The sequence below is a fragment of the Peromyscus maniculatus genome, chromosome 6 (assembly GCF_049852395.1).
Source record: "Peromyscus maniculatus bairdii isolate BWxNUB_F1_BW_parent chromosome 6, HU_Pman_BW_mat_3.1, whole genome shotgun sequence".
Taxonomy (NCBI): domain Eukaryota; kingdom Metazoa; phylum Chordata; class Mammalia; order Rodentia; family Cricetidae; genus Peromyscus; species Peromyscus maniculatus.
In genome coordinates, this window is record NC_134857.1 from 39,926,108 (window position 1) to 39,942,915 (window position 16,808).

At 43.7% G+C, this 16,808-nt stretch overlaps 1 protein-coding gene across 2 annotated transcripts in view; it reads right to left on the reverse strand.

The window, feature by feature from the left end:
- The window catches only part of Wwtr1 (WW domain containing transcription regulator 1), a 125,249-nt gene that overhangs the window by 48,021 nt on the left and 60,420 nt on the right, over window positions 1-16,808 (reverse strand). For both annotated transcript variants that reach the window (XM_006977545.4, XM_006977546.4), the window contains exon 3: window positions 2,102-2,238. In XM_006977545.4, coding sequence (XP_006977607.1) covers window positions 2,102-2,238 — 137 coding nt within the window. The remainder of the gene's footprint in view (window positions 1-2,101; window positions 2,239-16,808) is intronic.

Below are 16,808 nucleotides of genomic sequence, written 5' to 3' on the forward strand. Positions count from 1 at the left end.
GGAAGGAAGGAAGGAAGGAAGATGAATGATGAATAATGGAACTAGTCTGCTGTCGTCTAATTTGGCATTTCTTTACAACCCTGACACACTTGCTTCTCGCACACTTTATTGGTTTGGGACTCATGGAAACTTTTGGTTTATGACTACTAGTAGCAGGACTAGAGCCATCTTCCTTTATTTGCTGTCTAGGTCAGCTGCTTTGGGGTATAATGCATGTGTGCAAGCTCTAGACCCACAGGTACAGAGTTCCAGGAAGACTTAAGTCTACTTAAGTTCACACTCACTTCGGCAAAGCACGGGATGAGTAAACAGAGCCCAGGAATAATGCTTCCATTTTTATCCATTTTTATCCCTGATGATGCAGGAAGAGATTCCTTTTACTCCCTAACATCAACTATTTGGTGGGTAAAGCATCGCCTGGAGATCTAATCAGAAGTAGGAAACATCGTCAGAAAACAGGAGCACCTTTTATAAAGTCTCTAGCCAGCCCTGTTAGTGTCTCCATTCAGGAGGATGGAGGGAAATGATGTCAAAAAATACAAACCTCTCCTGTCTCTGCAGAATGTTCATCCAATTCTGTTCATCTCCAATGGACGTTATCTTGTTGTGTGTTTTTTTTTTTTTTAAAAAAAAAAACAAGGAGCAGAAAAGGCTCTCAATTCTAAAAACCACACTGAAACACTAAATATAGAGTATATGGGAAGAAGCCACCTGCAGGTTAATAATAAGTACCCGCTACTAAAGCCAGAACAACCGAGGTTCAAACTCTGGCTCTGTTGTCTACAAGCTATATGACTCAGAAAGTTCTGGGTGTAAGAGGAGAGGTATCCAAGCACCTCACCTGCTGGCAGGCTCCCACGCATAGTCTTCAAGAACCAAATTACAAGAAGGTGGAATATGCCCTTCTTGTCTTGCTTGGTCTGAATAAAGACACGAGACCAAGATTTTTTTTTGAAGAACCCAAGAACATAAGGAGAATGTCAGAACCCTACTGGAAGCCTATAGTACTAGTGTCACAAATTATGGGGCAGAAACATCCAGAAAGGGAGGCAAGGGATGTAGCAGAGAAGACGAAACACTCCAGTGCATGAAGAAACACAAGGCAAGCACAGGTGTTTTCTGAACCCCAAAGTCATTGGGTAGACTCTGTCAGGTCCCAGAGAAACCCTGGACAAGTCTCACTCAGTGAGACTCCTCCGGTGCCTCTCACCCTGCCCCCTACCCTACACCTCTCCATCTGGGGGCTGGCCGCCACTCCCCTTCCCCAGCTTCTCTTTCCTCAGCCATTTTGGCCCTGCACGCTCTCTTTTGGTCATCAGCTCTTGGCCAGCTCACTCTTGGCTTCTTGGTCCTTGACTCCTCTCTTGGGTCTCTGTGGTGACATTTGGGCTCTAACAAATAAAGCTTGCCTGGGGATCAGAGGACAAAGCCGGCTACTATATTAAACACAGAGGTCAGTCAGTGGTAGCACACACCTTTAATCCTAGCATTCCGGAGGCAGAGATTCATCTGGATCTCTGTGAGTTCAAGGCCACACTGGGAATGAAGCCAGGCGTGGTAGCACACGCCTTTAATCCCAGCACTAGTTAACACAGAGGTCTCTGCAGGTCTGTACAGAGAGACAGGAAGTGATAGAGCTGGGCAGAAAGAGGAAGTAATGTAGCTGGGTGGAGAGAGGAAGTAAGATGGCAGGGCACAGAAAGGCATATAGTTGTGAGTATACAGGAAGTAGCTCTCTTGGGCTGAGGATTTCCTAGGGTAAGAACTTGTGGCTGGCTTGTTCTATTCCTCTGATCTCTCAGCTTTCACCCCAATATCTGGCTCCTAGTTTTTTATTAATAAGACAGTTTAGTAATTCATGTTACAGTCCTTATCTCTTGGTCCTCGGCTCTTCTCTACTTGTCCTCTCTTCTCTTTCTCTCTGGCTATCCCGCTCTCTTTTCTCTCCTGGCCCAGTTCAGTCTGGACTCTTCCAGATGCCTCTGGCTGAACGCGCCCCCTCATATCTACAACCCTTCTCCTCAACCACACCTAGGAGCAGCCATGTCCTCATTGTCATTCAGACTCCTCCTTCAGCTAGGGGTCAAAGGTCGGGGCTTACCAAGATTCGGCTGGGACACTGCCATGGACCTTTGTGGTACTGATGTGGAAGTGATGGCATGGTGGAGACTCCCATGATTCAGGGGCTGATTCATCGCCTTCCTAGGGTCTTGCCATGTGGTGATTTTTTCTATGTGACTAAAGGAAGGAAGACAATTAATTACTAGTTTATAACCATCCGTATTGTCATCAACACCACCAGTAACAACCAACACACCAGGGGCACTGGTTTTCCCCTTGGGTCAGCCTACAAATTGCTTTTGGTTTTACCCAAGCAATGACTCCCTACCCATTTGGCCCTGCATTATGGTTGTGCATAGCAAGGACTGTTTACATCTTAACTCAAGGAGCCTACACACATCAGCTGCCTCCTCACGCCCTCCCATCCCCACTCACAGATGCCACTGGAGTGGCGGCCCTCCAAAAGCTGGTCCCATACTCCACCCCCAAACCACATCACAGATCACTCTTACTGCTTTACAGGACCTGTCCCATTCCATCAAGCTCAACCTTTAGCAAGTGGCCTTTAGTGTGTGGGTGTGGGTGGGTGAGTGTATCTGAAAGATGAGTTAAATACATGCAGTGCCCTTACTCTGCTTTATAAATGGCATCAGAGATCTTTCTATATCCATTAAAGACAATAAACCATGATATTTGAAACTGAATATTATCCCTTTGTTCTGGCCTTACAGCCAAGTTTGCCTCTTCCTGTCAAACCCTACTTAAACACTTCCTGAGATACAACAGGAATGCTCTTTCTGTTAAACACATCTCAATTTTAAATAACAAAAGTGCTCTTATCTTAGTGTTAAGAAACTACAATAACTATCTCTCTGGATTTATGCTAGGTCTAGAAATTTCCTTTCTGTAAAATTGCATTGTTTCTCTCTCTCTCTCTCTCTCTCTCTCTCTCTCTCTCTCTCTCTCTCTCTCTCTCTCTCTCTCTCTCTCCTTGGTTTTGTTCTTTCTTTCCTCCCAGTTAAATGTTTCTTCCAAGACTGGGATGTATTACCTTGGGGAATTCTCCCATTGCCTAAAGTGAAGACAAGGGCATTCTTCTAAGAGCTTCAAATTGAATATGATATTTTTAAAAAATAAAACAATAAACCAAGGGCCAAGTGCATGGGGAGGGTTGGGGCCAGAGTTAAGTTTGATTACTGAATGTCAAACACAGCAGATGTCATCTCAATCTTCAAAAAAAAAAAAAAAAAAGGGCAGCAGTGAACTGTTTCGGATTTGAATAAAATCCTTTAGTCAGCCTTTGGGCATGAGGAAACCCAGGTAGCGCCAGGGTTCTTCGTCACAAGCCTTCAGAGTAAGGAACTAGCTGACAGAAATGAACTAAATGTCAAAATGAAGTCAATTCCCTTTAGCAAAGTCATTACAACTAAAAAAGGATGCTTGTCCTTCCAGGGCCAATGCTATTGTTTCCAGGCTAGGAAGACAGCTTAGTGTGTGTGTGTGGGGGGGGGGGGGGGTAGTCAGCGCGTGCACATGAGGACCTCACAGCTCTCGAATGCATGGTACTGTATGTCTATTACCACAGTGCTGGGAGGCAAGACAGCAGCAGGGATGGAGAATGCCTGGAATCTGGCTAAATCGGCCGACACAGCGGCAAACAACAGTGAGACCCAGTCTAAAGCAAAATAAACAGTTTAAAACTCCAAACACCTGAGGTGGTCCTCTGACCATCGCATGCTCTCACACACACACACACACACACACACACACACACTTCCAAGGTAGGCTTATCCTAAATGAGTATTTCCTGCTCTGGTACCATAAATCCTTCTCTGAGAAATGTTCTAAGATACCAGCATCAAAAAGACCGAAAGCTAGCTTCAGAACCCAGTCTACCCCTGACAGGGAGATATACCAATATACTGGATTGGTTGATGGAGACAGGCCACTGCTGTCATCAGACATATGAGGACAAAGTTGAAGGATTGTCATAGCAATGCTACATTCCCAGATGCTGAGCCTCACTCTCCCCACTTCTAAACAAGCAGGTGATGGCTTCTGAATGTGGTGGGACCAAGTGAGTCCTGTGCACAAAGCTGGCATACGAAGTGGTGGCCAAGCCCCGTGTGCCTAAAGACTCAACGCTCTCCAGCTTCCATTGCTTTGGAAAGAGGGTGGAGCCTTCTGTGTGGACACTGCCTCACCCAGACAGGTCTGACCCCAAGATATAAAAAAAGGGGGGACTTACGCTAGCCACTCCCACAGTAGCCACCACAGCCCACCCTTCCAAATCTACAACCAGCCATAGTGGTTGTTCCCAGATCTGCTGCCTGTGCCATTCACTGCCTTCCCCAAGACGCCAATAAAAGAAGAGCCCTCCTTGGGTGAGAAACATGAAAGCCAAGCTGCGATCGGGGAGACTGGGTGGTTTTCTTCTGAAATTCTCACACAGTGAAAACTACTCATTTACCAAAACACCTGAGGTAGCTATGAACGGAGACAACACATCTGTAAACCACACCTTGTCCCAATGTCGAAAGGCTGGACGCCCCTCTAGCCGGAGACTGTCTTGGTCACAAGGTTAATGGCAGTGTCCCAGATCTGACTTGAGTAATTTCTCCCACTGTTGAAGTGATTTAGGGCTTTCGGCTTTGGCTCCCCTCCCCCCACTTCCCAAGCCCAAAGGACGCCATTCACTTTTTCATTCCACTGTCTCATCTCAGCTCCCTCTATTAATATGACTGAGTCACTTCCTCTCTCCTGTTTCTCAGTGTGACCGTGCTGTGTGCCAGGACCGAGAGTTAGCAGGATTAATCCCACTTCCCTTCTACTCCCACCTCCTTCCTGGCTTTATTCCCTCACTGGGTCTACTTTAAGAAAAGGCCTTCTATTTCAAACGTATAATCTCTTGTGGAAATTAACATCAACACATCTGTCTACTCATATACTCAATTTTCCTGTGTTTTAAATAGCCTGCTTTATTTTATTTTCAAATATAAAAAGGGAACAGGGTGGGGGGACTAACCATGTACGGTGACATAAGCAAATAATGGGACTCACTGGTGGGATTTGTCTGTTTTTGTTCTGCTGTATTTTTCCTATCTAAGTGCTTTTATGCTTTACAGGTTTTTAACGGTGACTATGAATTGCTTTCATAAGCAGCCAAGGTGGAAATACTCATGATGGCACAAAAATAGGAACAAAGGAAAATTAATGCAGAAATATGTACATAACCCGGCACTAGTTACTGAAGATAAATGGCAGGAGATTTAAAGGTCAGTCACGGTCAACTGTCAGTGGTCCTCACCCTTGATGATGCTCCCCTCCAAACTCTCAGTCTGGAGAACAGTCGTATTTCTTTCCCAATAGAATATAAGCTCTTTCAGCACATGAGGAATATAAAGATATAGAAAATAAGAACGATTACAGACAGTTCATTTTGAAAGAATTTAGACATCCTCATAGCATGGGCAAAGAATTTTGTCTTCAAACATAAACTTGGAGCTGGGTGTGGTGGTATGAGCCTTTCATTCCAACACTCCAGGAAGAGTCAGGCTGATCTCTAAATTCAAGGCCAGCCAAAGCTACACAGAAAGACCTAGTCTCAAACAAAACAAGGCAAAAACAAAACAAACAACAACAGCAAGAAAAAGTTGCTTCCCACTTTATCTTCATGCACCAAAAAAGAGGGTAAAATGGAATCAGTTTCTCGGCCCCATGCTGTTGACAAAGAATAATAGTTCCTAAGAGGAAGGAAAAATTTTCTTGACATCCAAAAACTTTTCCATAGACTTAAAAGAAACTCCCTACAAGGTTTCCCATGAAGGGCCTTGAGTTGCGTGTGGTGGGAAAGGTGCTCACAATAAATATGAAGGAGTGGCCGTTCTCTTTCCTTTGAAGGCCAGGCCAGTAGCAGGCTTCAAACCCCAGCAGGAGTTTGCTCCAGAACTGGCCAGTCACGAATGAGCAGCAGCAGCTCTAGGGACCTGGGGTTTTGCCAACAGACAGGAAAGGAAAGGCCAGCTCGCCTCTGAGAAGATTCTTGACTGGAAAAGATGGCATCTGGAAAACTGATGTGTCAAATAATCTTGGATTAATACTTTCTGCCATAAAGACAAACGCTGTTTCAAATGCTAGGTAAATTCTGTGGGCTAAAGATGAACTGTGATAGAGAGAGGAACCACTCTCTCACTCACTTCCCAGCCCAGCCCCACCTGTCAGCCTGGGGGACTGTCACCACCTCTGGCTTTCTCCTCTCAAGCACTGCTTTGCCCTTCAGGACTTTTCCTCCAAAGGAGGCAAGGCCGTGAGCTCCCTCCTCAGTCTTGCTGGCTTACCTTCCCTTCTCCCTTTCCCTCCTCTTCCTTGAACAGCGCATCCTCTATTCCACTTAGACTCATATCCCAGGTGCATATGGAATCCAAGTCACTCTTGGGAATAAATAAATCTCCAAAGCCTCCCTCTCCAGAGCCACTGCTGCCATAGAAATCTATAACCAGACTCCTCACAAGCCCAAAAGATCAGTCTTGAAATCACAACATACCTGGGAACCTGAACCTGAACTTTAATACTAGCAGGGACCCTGTGTCACCTAACTGGCTAAGTCATCTAACCCACCCAAGACTTGGCATCCATAGCCAAAGAGAAATGTAAAACAAACAAGCAAAACCCCTATAGCAAATACGCAGGTACAAGTCAAGCAGGTCTGCTCTCAGCATCCTAGACTATCAAAGTCACTTAACAGGTTTCATGATTTCATGACCAGATCCCCAAGTTCACTTATTTAGTAAGTACAGGAAAGGCAGGCAGCTCCTGCCTTAAGCTCAGGACTGACATATATCTATGATGCACTGGGCAGGTATACAAATGAAAAGCATTTTATAAACATACAACCTTGACTAGTAGCAGAACCATTATGCAGAGATAAAAAGAAAATCTACCAGTTTCTTACTGCCCAGCAAATGGTCTCAAGTCTTTGGAAAAATTGACCCGCCAAGCCTTGACTTTATGGAAGGAAGTCACACAACAAAGCCTTTCTGAAATAGACCAAGCCTGCGTAGTATGTTTTGTATTGCTGGAAGTATATAAAGATATAAAAATGGGAATGAGTACAAGTGTCCTTGTCATTTTACTGCCCTATTCCTGTGCCCCTCTTTCGGAGTTTCACATTATAGTCAGAACAGGAGCTCCTACCATCAGCAGGACTTAAAGGGCCTTCCCCCTGCCTCTTTACCCACCACAACCTAGTAAAGTACATAATTAGAACTGTACCAATGAGATGGGCATTTAAAGGCAAACTGGAGATCAAAAGTCAACTGTAACTGTTATTTTGATGAAGTTCCTCTTTAACCTCTTCCTTGATTCCCTCTTATTTCTCTTCCAATAAAATGTAAGCTTTTCTCATGACCATGGAACAAACTGTATGGCATACAGAAGGCATTTAAAAAAAAATCTTGTAATAATCCCCATGATATTATAAACCCAATTTAGAGTATAGATAAACTTGATGCACTAGGCCAGTTCCCCATCCTCTTAATACTATGCAACATGTACGTATTAAAGGCAATTACCACCATGCCTGGAGGTGCATGCCTGTAATCCTAGCTCTTGGAAGGGAGAGGCAGGCGGATCTCAGTGAGTTCAAGGGTAGCCTGGTCTACATAGTGAGTTCCTGGACAATCAGGGCTACACGATGAAACCCTGTCTTAAAATAAACAAACAAACAAAGGCAATAATGTTAAGCACTCTAAGTAAAACTGCTTTGGGAGCTGCTTTCTGCGAACAGATAGAATTAGACTCAGTCTCGGAAAGTCTTAAAAATGAAAACTGAAACAGATTTGAATAAGGCAAATAAATTCTCAGACAGGGTTTGCCAAGTAAATGACGCATTATAAGCAGACAACAGAGTTTATGCCAATTTTTAAGCCTATAACAGCTAGCAAGACTTGTCCAAGACTTAAAAGTTTGAAGATTCTTCCTAATGACAACACAAATCTGCAATAGCTAATTTACTTTTCAGAAACAAACATTACCCATCTTCCAGTCCAGTTCAACATTCTAGAAAAGCATTCTGACTGAAATGTCAAGACTTGGGAAACAGCATAGCAATCCATATCTTTTACTCAGTTCTGGCATTTCTTGATTACTATCTTTTTGTTTTGTTTTGTTTTCTGGCTGATGACATTTTGGTCTTCTGACACCAAAGACTGTGTCTTAAACCATAAGAAAAAGATGGCGGCCATGATCTTTCATTTACTAATTTCCCAGGCCCCAGTACATATGTTTTCCACTGATGCCACCTAAAACCAGAATGCCATTGACACAGATGATGTGGAGCCTATAGCAGAAGCCTCCACTATAGTGGCTACTGAGCTCACAGCTCATGTCTAAAGCAGTAAGCTGAGTCAACCCTGTTCATAACAGTGAGATCAGAAGCCTGCCCTCTGCTCACTACATCAGCCTACTTCCTTGGCGGGGAGCTCGCTTTTGAGGTTAAACACACTGACCATCAGAAATAAAGCATTGCTACCTCACAGGATGAACAGATGCACAGTTTGTGTTTACTGTATTTCTAAAGTCATCAATCTCCCTGCTCAGTTCATTCTTCTTGCTTCCCCTCCTACTGATCCTTTGTCCCAGAGTAGCTTTCATTAACTACAACCAGTTACAATTCTTCTTCCAATCTGCCAAATCCTATGACACCATCCTTGCTAACCTAGAATACACGACACCTGGAGACAAAAGTCGAACTACAGATGTGCACAGCTGACGTATCCATTATTGGAAGAGTCAACATCTAAATCCCAAAGCGGTACAACTTGACTTGTGCCATACAATAAACAGTTCTGTTCACACAACAGAAATATGAGTGTTCACCTTCTGAAACCACAAAAAATTGGTTCAAAGAGGCTCAAAGGTGCCCGCCCAATTTCCACTCTGGCATCTTATACACAGATACAGCTGTAGGATGACACAGGAGTGCCAGCTCATATACAGATAGGGGCATTTTGAAGATCTTCTAGGAAAAGACGATACAAAACCAGAAGCATTATTTTGGTGCATGCTTCCGGTCTCTACCATTTACTTTCCACTTCAAAAAAATTTCAGTGTGTTCTGGGATTCTAAATGGCAGGCAGGGATTGTATTTTTAACTACCGTGTCTCTAATCCTTGACTTCCATCCCAGCCTTGCCAAGAAGCCACTGGCTTAACTCAGCACCATCAGTGTGACAAGGCCTTGCCCTGGGGCCAGCTGTGGTGATCTGTCTACCTCAAGTTTTTTCTACTGAGCTCCATTTACTTTCAATTTATTCCCTCTGAACCTACTCGGCTGAGGCAGAAGTGAGTCAGAAGTGAGACAGAATGGCTATCAGCACAGGAAAATAGGGAGAGCCAACTGGGGACCATAATATCTTAATATCTGTGGTTCCTAAAAGGGTTTATTTACCAGTGTTTTGTGCTCGGGACAGGAAAGAAAAACACTATGAATGTACCATGTCTCACACAAAACTACTTTGGGAAATGGCTCATCAATCCAGCCCTACAGAGTGACTCATGGACTTGTCTTTGGAGGATAAAGGGGTTCAGCCATAGTGTAGAAATAGGCCATCATCTGCTTTAGCCCCCAATATCACCCCAGGACAGACAAATCTGACTTTGCTTCTGTAAGTAGAGCTAAATTCTTGCTTGATCTCATTTTTCCTAACCCCAAAGAGGGCAAGAAGCAAAAGCCTGGTGTTCTGTCTGTTTGACTCAAGGCACCAAGCCCATGGAAGGAGCTTGGCTGCACAAACAACTTCATTATAAACACACAGCAGTTTCCTTCTCTTCTCCTGTTGAGATTAACAATGCTATTTAAGGACGCACGAAGCAGGCTCTACTGTTGGGACCCAACCAGAATGTAGAAGGCTATTTCCCTCCGTTTTCTTATTTCTAGGTGTCTAAAAAGACAATTACAAAATACATATTGGGTATTCGTGTTCTGTATTTTCTCACAGACCATAACATGGAATGAAAAAGAGAAGGGGAGAAAGCATGAGGTTCATTATCTATAGGAAATGTAAGGTTTTCATCCCTTTATTTATTCACTGAACATTTAAAGTAGTGCTATGTGTTCTGTAGGGATTCAATTGCAGAATCAGTTTTGGGAATTGGAGGCAAACACACAGCATTGAGCTCTGTACCCGCCCAAAACAAAGTTTTGAACATGTAGAGGATAGAAGAAACTACCACTGAAAACTCTGCTGAGGCTTAGTGCACAGCATATGCAGTAAGTCCTCCAATGCAGCCAGCTCCTCCAATGCAGCCAGCTCCTTCCAGGGTTAGGATACAAGCTGTTTCTATGGCCCAGCTACAGAGGAAGCTGTTCTACACCCACCATATACATATGCGGAGGTTTGCTAGGCTTGGAGAATTGGATCTGTGTCTTTTAAATATCTATATCCTGCTGAGGGCTTACAGTGTGGGGGCCCTCCAAAGATTGGGAAGCCAAGGGTGGGGATGGGTGGGAGTGTAAAATAAGAGGTCATGGGGGCTAAGAGCTATTGTTTTTAATTATAATGGTGCAGAGCCTGACATTCTGCCTCAATAGCTTCTTGTTTGATACACCAACCACACTGCCTACGTCAGACATCTGGAAAGCAGCTCAGTTTGTTTTAAAGCCACTAAACTACGATAAATGCTTAAAGGCTTTGAAAATTGTTTTTCCAGGCTCTCTGTGTCTGACACATGTTTCTCCGTGCTGTTTTTCCAGTTGTTCTTAAGTGGGACATCCACTGACCCAGTGCTCGGCTGCTCTCAAGTCACTCCAAATATTCAATGTCTCCAAGTTGGGCTGCGCTACCCTTCTCTCCCTTCTAATTGGGCCAAATGAAGTAAATGTCACTTGGCCAGAAAAATGAGGGCAAAGCTATTTCCAGGCCAGAGAAGAGGAATTAATGGAGAATTAATGTTGTGGAGTTTAACATAGGAAAGACAATAACCACTGAAAGACTGGCAGCCCTTAACCTACCTGAGCTTCATTCAGCCAAAGGAACATGCTCTGAAAAGCCCAAGCCACATTACAGGAATTGGGTACTGAACTAATGACCCCACAGAAAGTCCCTGCCCCTTCTCTCCCTTCCTGCCCTCCAGGAAGCAGGCCACAGCAGAGACACACCTCTACCTCCTCTGTACCCTTCCCTGTAACAAACTACCTCCTTTAATGTACTATCCACGTAAAATGAGCTGTACAGAGGCACGGGAACCTGGAAGCTTCAACATCTGCCCTCGGGACTCACATCTGCACCAGCAATGACTTTAAGACCTCAATTTTTTTTTCCATTAGTGAGTTCCTCACCTACTCATGTGGGGAGATCCGGTCCCTTCGTTTGATTTCTTTCCTCCTTTAATTCTAGGAAGATGAGCCACAGACTCTGGCTGTCTGACCCACTTTCTGATCCTGTTTTCAAGGCACAGGACAGCAGGAACCAACCAGGAAAAGGCTGGCACGAACCCCAGAGTCTGAAGACAGACTCAAAGTGCTTTTCCCAGCCACGAGCCCATTCTGTAAGAAGTAATGAGAAAGGTCAGAGACAATGCCAAGGCACTGAAATGGCGACGCTAGACTTCTGAGGCAGTGATCATGCCACCAAGGGTCTTGAAAGCAACCAGAAGTACATGGTGAGGTTTTTCTGTCCGTCAGCAGTGCCAGGGGCTATACCCAGGGCTGGTGCATGCCTGGCAAACATATGCTTCATGATTTCAAGTCTGTCCATAGTGGTTTGTTTTGTTTGTTGTTTTGTTTTTTGGGGGGTTGGGTTTTGGTTGGGTTATTGTTTTGTTTTGGGGTTTTGTTTTTGTTTGTTTTTAGTTTTGTTTTTGTTTGTTTGTTTTTTCAAGGCAAGGTTTCTCTTTGTAGCCCTGGCTGTCCTGGAAGTCACTCTGTAGACCAAGCTGGTCTCAAACTCAGAGATCTGCCTGCCTCTGCCTCCTGAGTACTGGGATTAAAGGCCCGTGCCACCACCACCCGGCCCACAGTGATTTTTAATACTGGCCTTGGCGTCTTTGGTAGAAAGTAGCAAAATGAAATGAGACACTGAACTCTGCCTCTGTCGCTGACTAATTAGGAGGCCACTGTCACTTCACATAACACCTCTAAGCCTTGGTCTCCTCCAAGAGGGCACAAGAACGTCTATTACATGGTGCTGTGTAACACGAACTGCTAAATGGTCTTATTAATAAAAAAAAAAAATCCAGAGCCAGATATTGGGGTGAAAGCTGAAAGATCAGAGAAACAGAGCAAGCCAGTCACAAATTTTTACCTCAAGCCTCAAAAACAGTGAGTTCCTGTTTCCTCATGCCTTATATACCTTTTTATGCCCTGCTATCTTACTTCCTGGGATTAAAGGCGTGTGTGCTTCCCAAACAAAGGCATAAGATCTCAAGTGTTGGGATTAAAGGTATGTGCCACCATGCCTGGCTGTGTTCCCAATGTGGCCTTGAACTCACAGAGATCTGTCTCTGAGTGATAGGATTAAGGGTGTGTGCCATCACTGTCTGGCCTCTGTGTCTCATCTAGTGGCTGGCTCTGTCCTCTGATCCCCAGATAAGTTTTATTGGGGTGCACAATATATCACCACATGCTGTTTTGAGTATTTCTCATTTAACATAAACAGTACACCATGCCAGGTACCAACTACATCCTAAAACTATTATTTCTCATCCGTTCCCTTATGAAAATCTATCTACACTGCCTACTTAAAGAGATCTGAGTGATACAATGCAAAAAGAATATGGAAGAGAGGAGGAAGAAAAGAAAACTGCAAATATTCTAGACTAACAAAGAACCTGAGAAATGGGAGAAAATAAAGATGAGCATTAATTTACTGCAAAAACTGTAAATTTCATATAGTCAGGGCGGCTAATGACTGGCCTTGAGAAAAAGATATTCTTTTTAAATGCTAGATATCGTTAACGGCATTTTCCAACAAAGTATGTTTTAGGGAATTCTCCTCCCTCACTTCCCCAACCCCAGCTACCTTAGGTCTGAATACACACACACACACACACACACACACACCTTATAAGCTCCCCCTCACCAGTCTCTTTTCTTCTCTTATTTTCTATGCATCCTTTGTCAAAGGTTACATCCTTTTACATATATATTTATATGCTGACGCTAGGAGCTGCACATGAAAGAAAACATGACTTCTATCATTCTGAGTTTGGGTCACATCACCTAATGTAATTATTTTCCAGACACATCTGTTTTCCTGCAAACTTCATGATCTAATTCTTCTTTACACATAAACGTCTGTTGATGGACATCGGGACTGGTTCCTCTGGGACTGGAGTTAAACATGGTTTGAGTAACTACCTGGGGGCTGGGAATGGAACACAGGTCCTCCGCAAGAGAAAAAAATGCTCTGGACCACTAAGTCATCTTTGGAGCCCCTTGTCAGATTCTGATTAGAATAATGTGGTATCTCAAAGTAGCGTTAATTTGCATTTCTCTGATGCCAGTAATGTGGCATGTTCTTATATTTACTATCCATCTGTATTTCTTCTGTGAAGAACTGTCTATTCACTTCACTAGTCCAAGCTAGGCTTGGTGATACACACCTCACTTGTTAATCACAATACTCAGGAGGCAGAGGAAGGGTCATCTCTGTGAGTTTGTTGCTAGCCTGATCTACCTAGTGAGTTCCAGGGCTACACAGAGAGACCCTGTCTCAAAAGACATACATTCATTAGCCCATTTGTTGACTGATAAGTTTGTACAGATGTATGTGTTTCAATTTTCTGGTTCTTTGTAAATTTTGGATATTAGCCCACTATCTGAGGCATATAGATGGTAAATTCTTTTCTGCTATCCCATGGGCTGTTTGCTCTGCTGACAGTTTCTTTTGCCAAAAAAAAAAAAAAAAAAAAAAAAAAAATTTTTACTTTCACAGGGTCCCATCCCTTGATTTCCAGGCCTAGATCCTGGGCTGCTAGAGGACTGTTGGCATCGCTGCCAGGCTGACCTACAGAGTGAATTTTATCACAGCAACAGACACCAAACTAGAATAGTCAAACCCCAAGAAGGGCTCCCCAAAACTCTGACTGACAGCTGATGAGAAGCATAAGCCAACGCCCAGCCTTTTCCATCAGCATCTGTAGAGGGAGGGACAATCTTGGGGACCGAGCCCTTCTCCTGTAAGATGTGTCTTGAACGAGATGGTGTTAGAAGTTTAGAAGTTGTTTGTTTGTTTTGTGGTGCTGGGGAGGAAATTCAAGGTCCCTTGAGGACGCTAAGAAAGTGGCCGAACACTGAGCCAGCCCCTCGCTCTCAGAACGGAGCTAAAGCATACCATACCTTGGTGGCACGCTGGAGAATCTGGCATCAGAAGAGTTGTGGGTACAAAAAGTGTATAAAGTGTATCTAAAAAGAAGCACTGCAGTCTTATTTCTATGTAAATGTATGTTTATGCAATGGGTAAATAAATTATGGTCCAGGCAATGAAAACATGAACAGCTATTATAAATGACATAGATCTATATTTTTTTTTAATGGAAGGATGCCCATGATACATTGTTAAGAAAACATAATCCCATTTTGGATAATAGAATACATATGAATGAGGAGGAAGCAGACTTTAGATTTCTTTGCATTTTCTTCATTAAGCATTATTCTTCTAACTTGGGGGGAAAAACGACTCTTCACTTCCTCCCCTCAACAGAATTCACTTCCTTCTTTAAAAATGATGCTCTGCTTTCCACATCTGAACTTATATTTGCTAATTACAGCCTCATATATATATATATATACATCACAGCTATGGGGCTAGACAGACAATTTGGCAGTTAAAAGTTCATACTGTTCTTGCAGAAGATTTGAATTTCCCAACACCCACATCAGATGGCTCACAACTACCGGTAACTCCAGCCTTTGGGAGATCTGAGTCCCTGAGCCCTCCACCCCCGCCCCACGTAGGCATCTGCACTCATGTGCACACACACAAAATTAAAAATAAAGCGATTCCTGGGGCAGGAGAGATGGCTCAGTGGTTAAGAGCACTCGCTGCTCTTCCAGGGGACCCAGGTTGGATCCCCAATATCCCCATGATGGCTCACAGCCATCTGTAACTCCAGTTCCATGGGATCAGAGGACCCTGTTCTGGCCTCTGAAAGCACTACACACACATAGTGTGCAGACATCCATGAGGACAAAACATTCACACATAAAATACAATAATAATAATAATAATAATAATAATAATAATAATAATAATAATTCCACAGCTGGGGAGTAGGGTCAGCAGTCTAGCTAAGTTGCTTAACTACCACTGGAAATGCAACACTGTACCACTTCCTGTAGTGCTCAGCCTGGAGGTACATGGAATCAGAGTTACAAAAAGGAGACGAGCACAAAAAAAGGATAGAGAATCAGGCAAATTCTATAAGCAGCACCCTTGCAGCTGCCTATGGCAAGCGCTTGAGTGAGATGGGAAATCTGAAGGAGATGTCAGCAGACCCAAGAGCAGCCCCCTCCTTGAGGAGATCAGGCAGGGACTACGTTCTATGTACTGTCCCTACTCCATAGGACAATCTGGCATCTGTGTCCAGCACCTGTCAGCCTTGAGCCTGTCAGCTCTAAGATTTCTATTACTGCCATCTGCCTGGTCCAAGAAGGAGCAGCACATATTATATGTAGAAAATTTAAAATTAAAAATACTTTTTAACTCTTGTAAAAAATTGTATATGTATTGGTGTTTTGTCCACATGTGTGTCTATGTACAATGCAATGTATATGCCTGGTGCCTGCCAGAAGCAGGCACTGGATCCCCATCGGCCTTACAGATGATGGCTGTGAGCTGCCTGATGTGGGTACTGGGAACTGAGCTCCGGTCCTCTGAAACAGCAGCAAGTGCTCAACCACAGAACCATCTCTCCAGCCCCCTTTGACTGTCCTTATGAAATATGAAGCATGTTTGACTGTGTTTTCCTCTTTTCCCATCTCTTTTTTTTCCTTTCTTCCTTCCTTCCTTTCTTTTTTGTTTGTTTGTTTGTTTTATTAAAGGAAGAAACTTACTCTGGTTGCTTATTTCTCACCATTAATCCCGTGTTAATTATATACTCACTACAAATAATAGTTTAAATTTAGTCTCATGACTAGCTACCAGGTTGCTTCTCATCCCACCATGAGGCACATCCGGCCTTCACATTCCTCCTACGATTTCCACTGACTTGAGAGGAACTCTGAGCAAGGATACAGACCACGGTATCTGTAAAGGAAACGGTATTTTCTATACAGGATACATTTGGGCTTTTCCTTTCCATGAACCTTTGGTTTTATGGGACAGGATGTCATTATGTAGTCCAGGCTGGCTTTAAACACTGGAGCCTCTTCCTCTCCCCCCACCCCCCAGGGTTGAGATTATAGCCAACCACCCCTGGCTTGAAACTAAAGGAGATTTTAGAAAAGCTCTTAACTTCCGAGTAGCCCCAACCACTGACTGAGAGGACAGAAGGCCTGACTTACAGCAGGGATTAAAAACTACTAATGGGATAAAGGAATAAAGCAATGAACGTGTGAATTAGTGAATGAATGAACAGATTTAATGAGTTTAGTCCAACAAACCATTTTAGCTCAGCATCAACTGTATCACCAGATGTGGTGGCACGTGCCTGTAATCTTAGCAGCTCAGAGACGGAGGCAGGAGTATCAGGAGTTCAAGGCTATCTTTGAATATATGAAACCCTGTCTTTTAAAAGAAAACTTTTTCA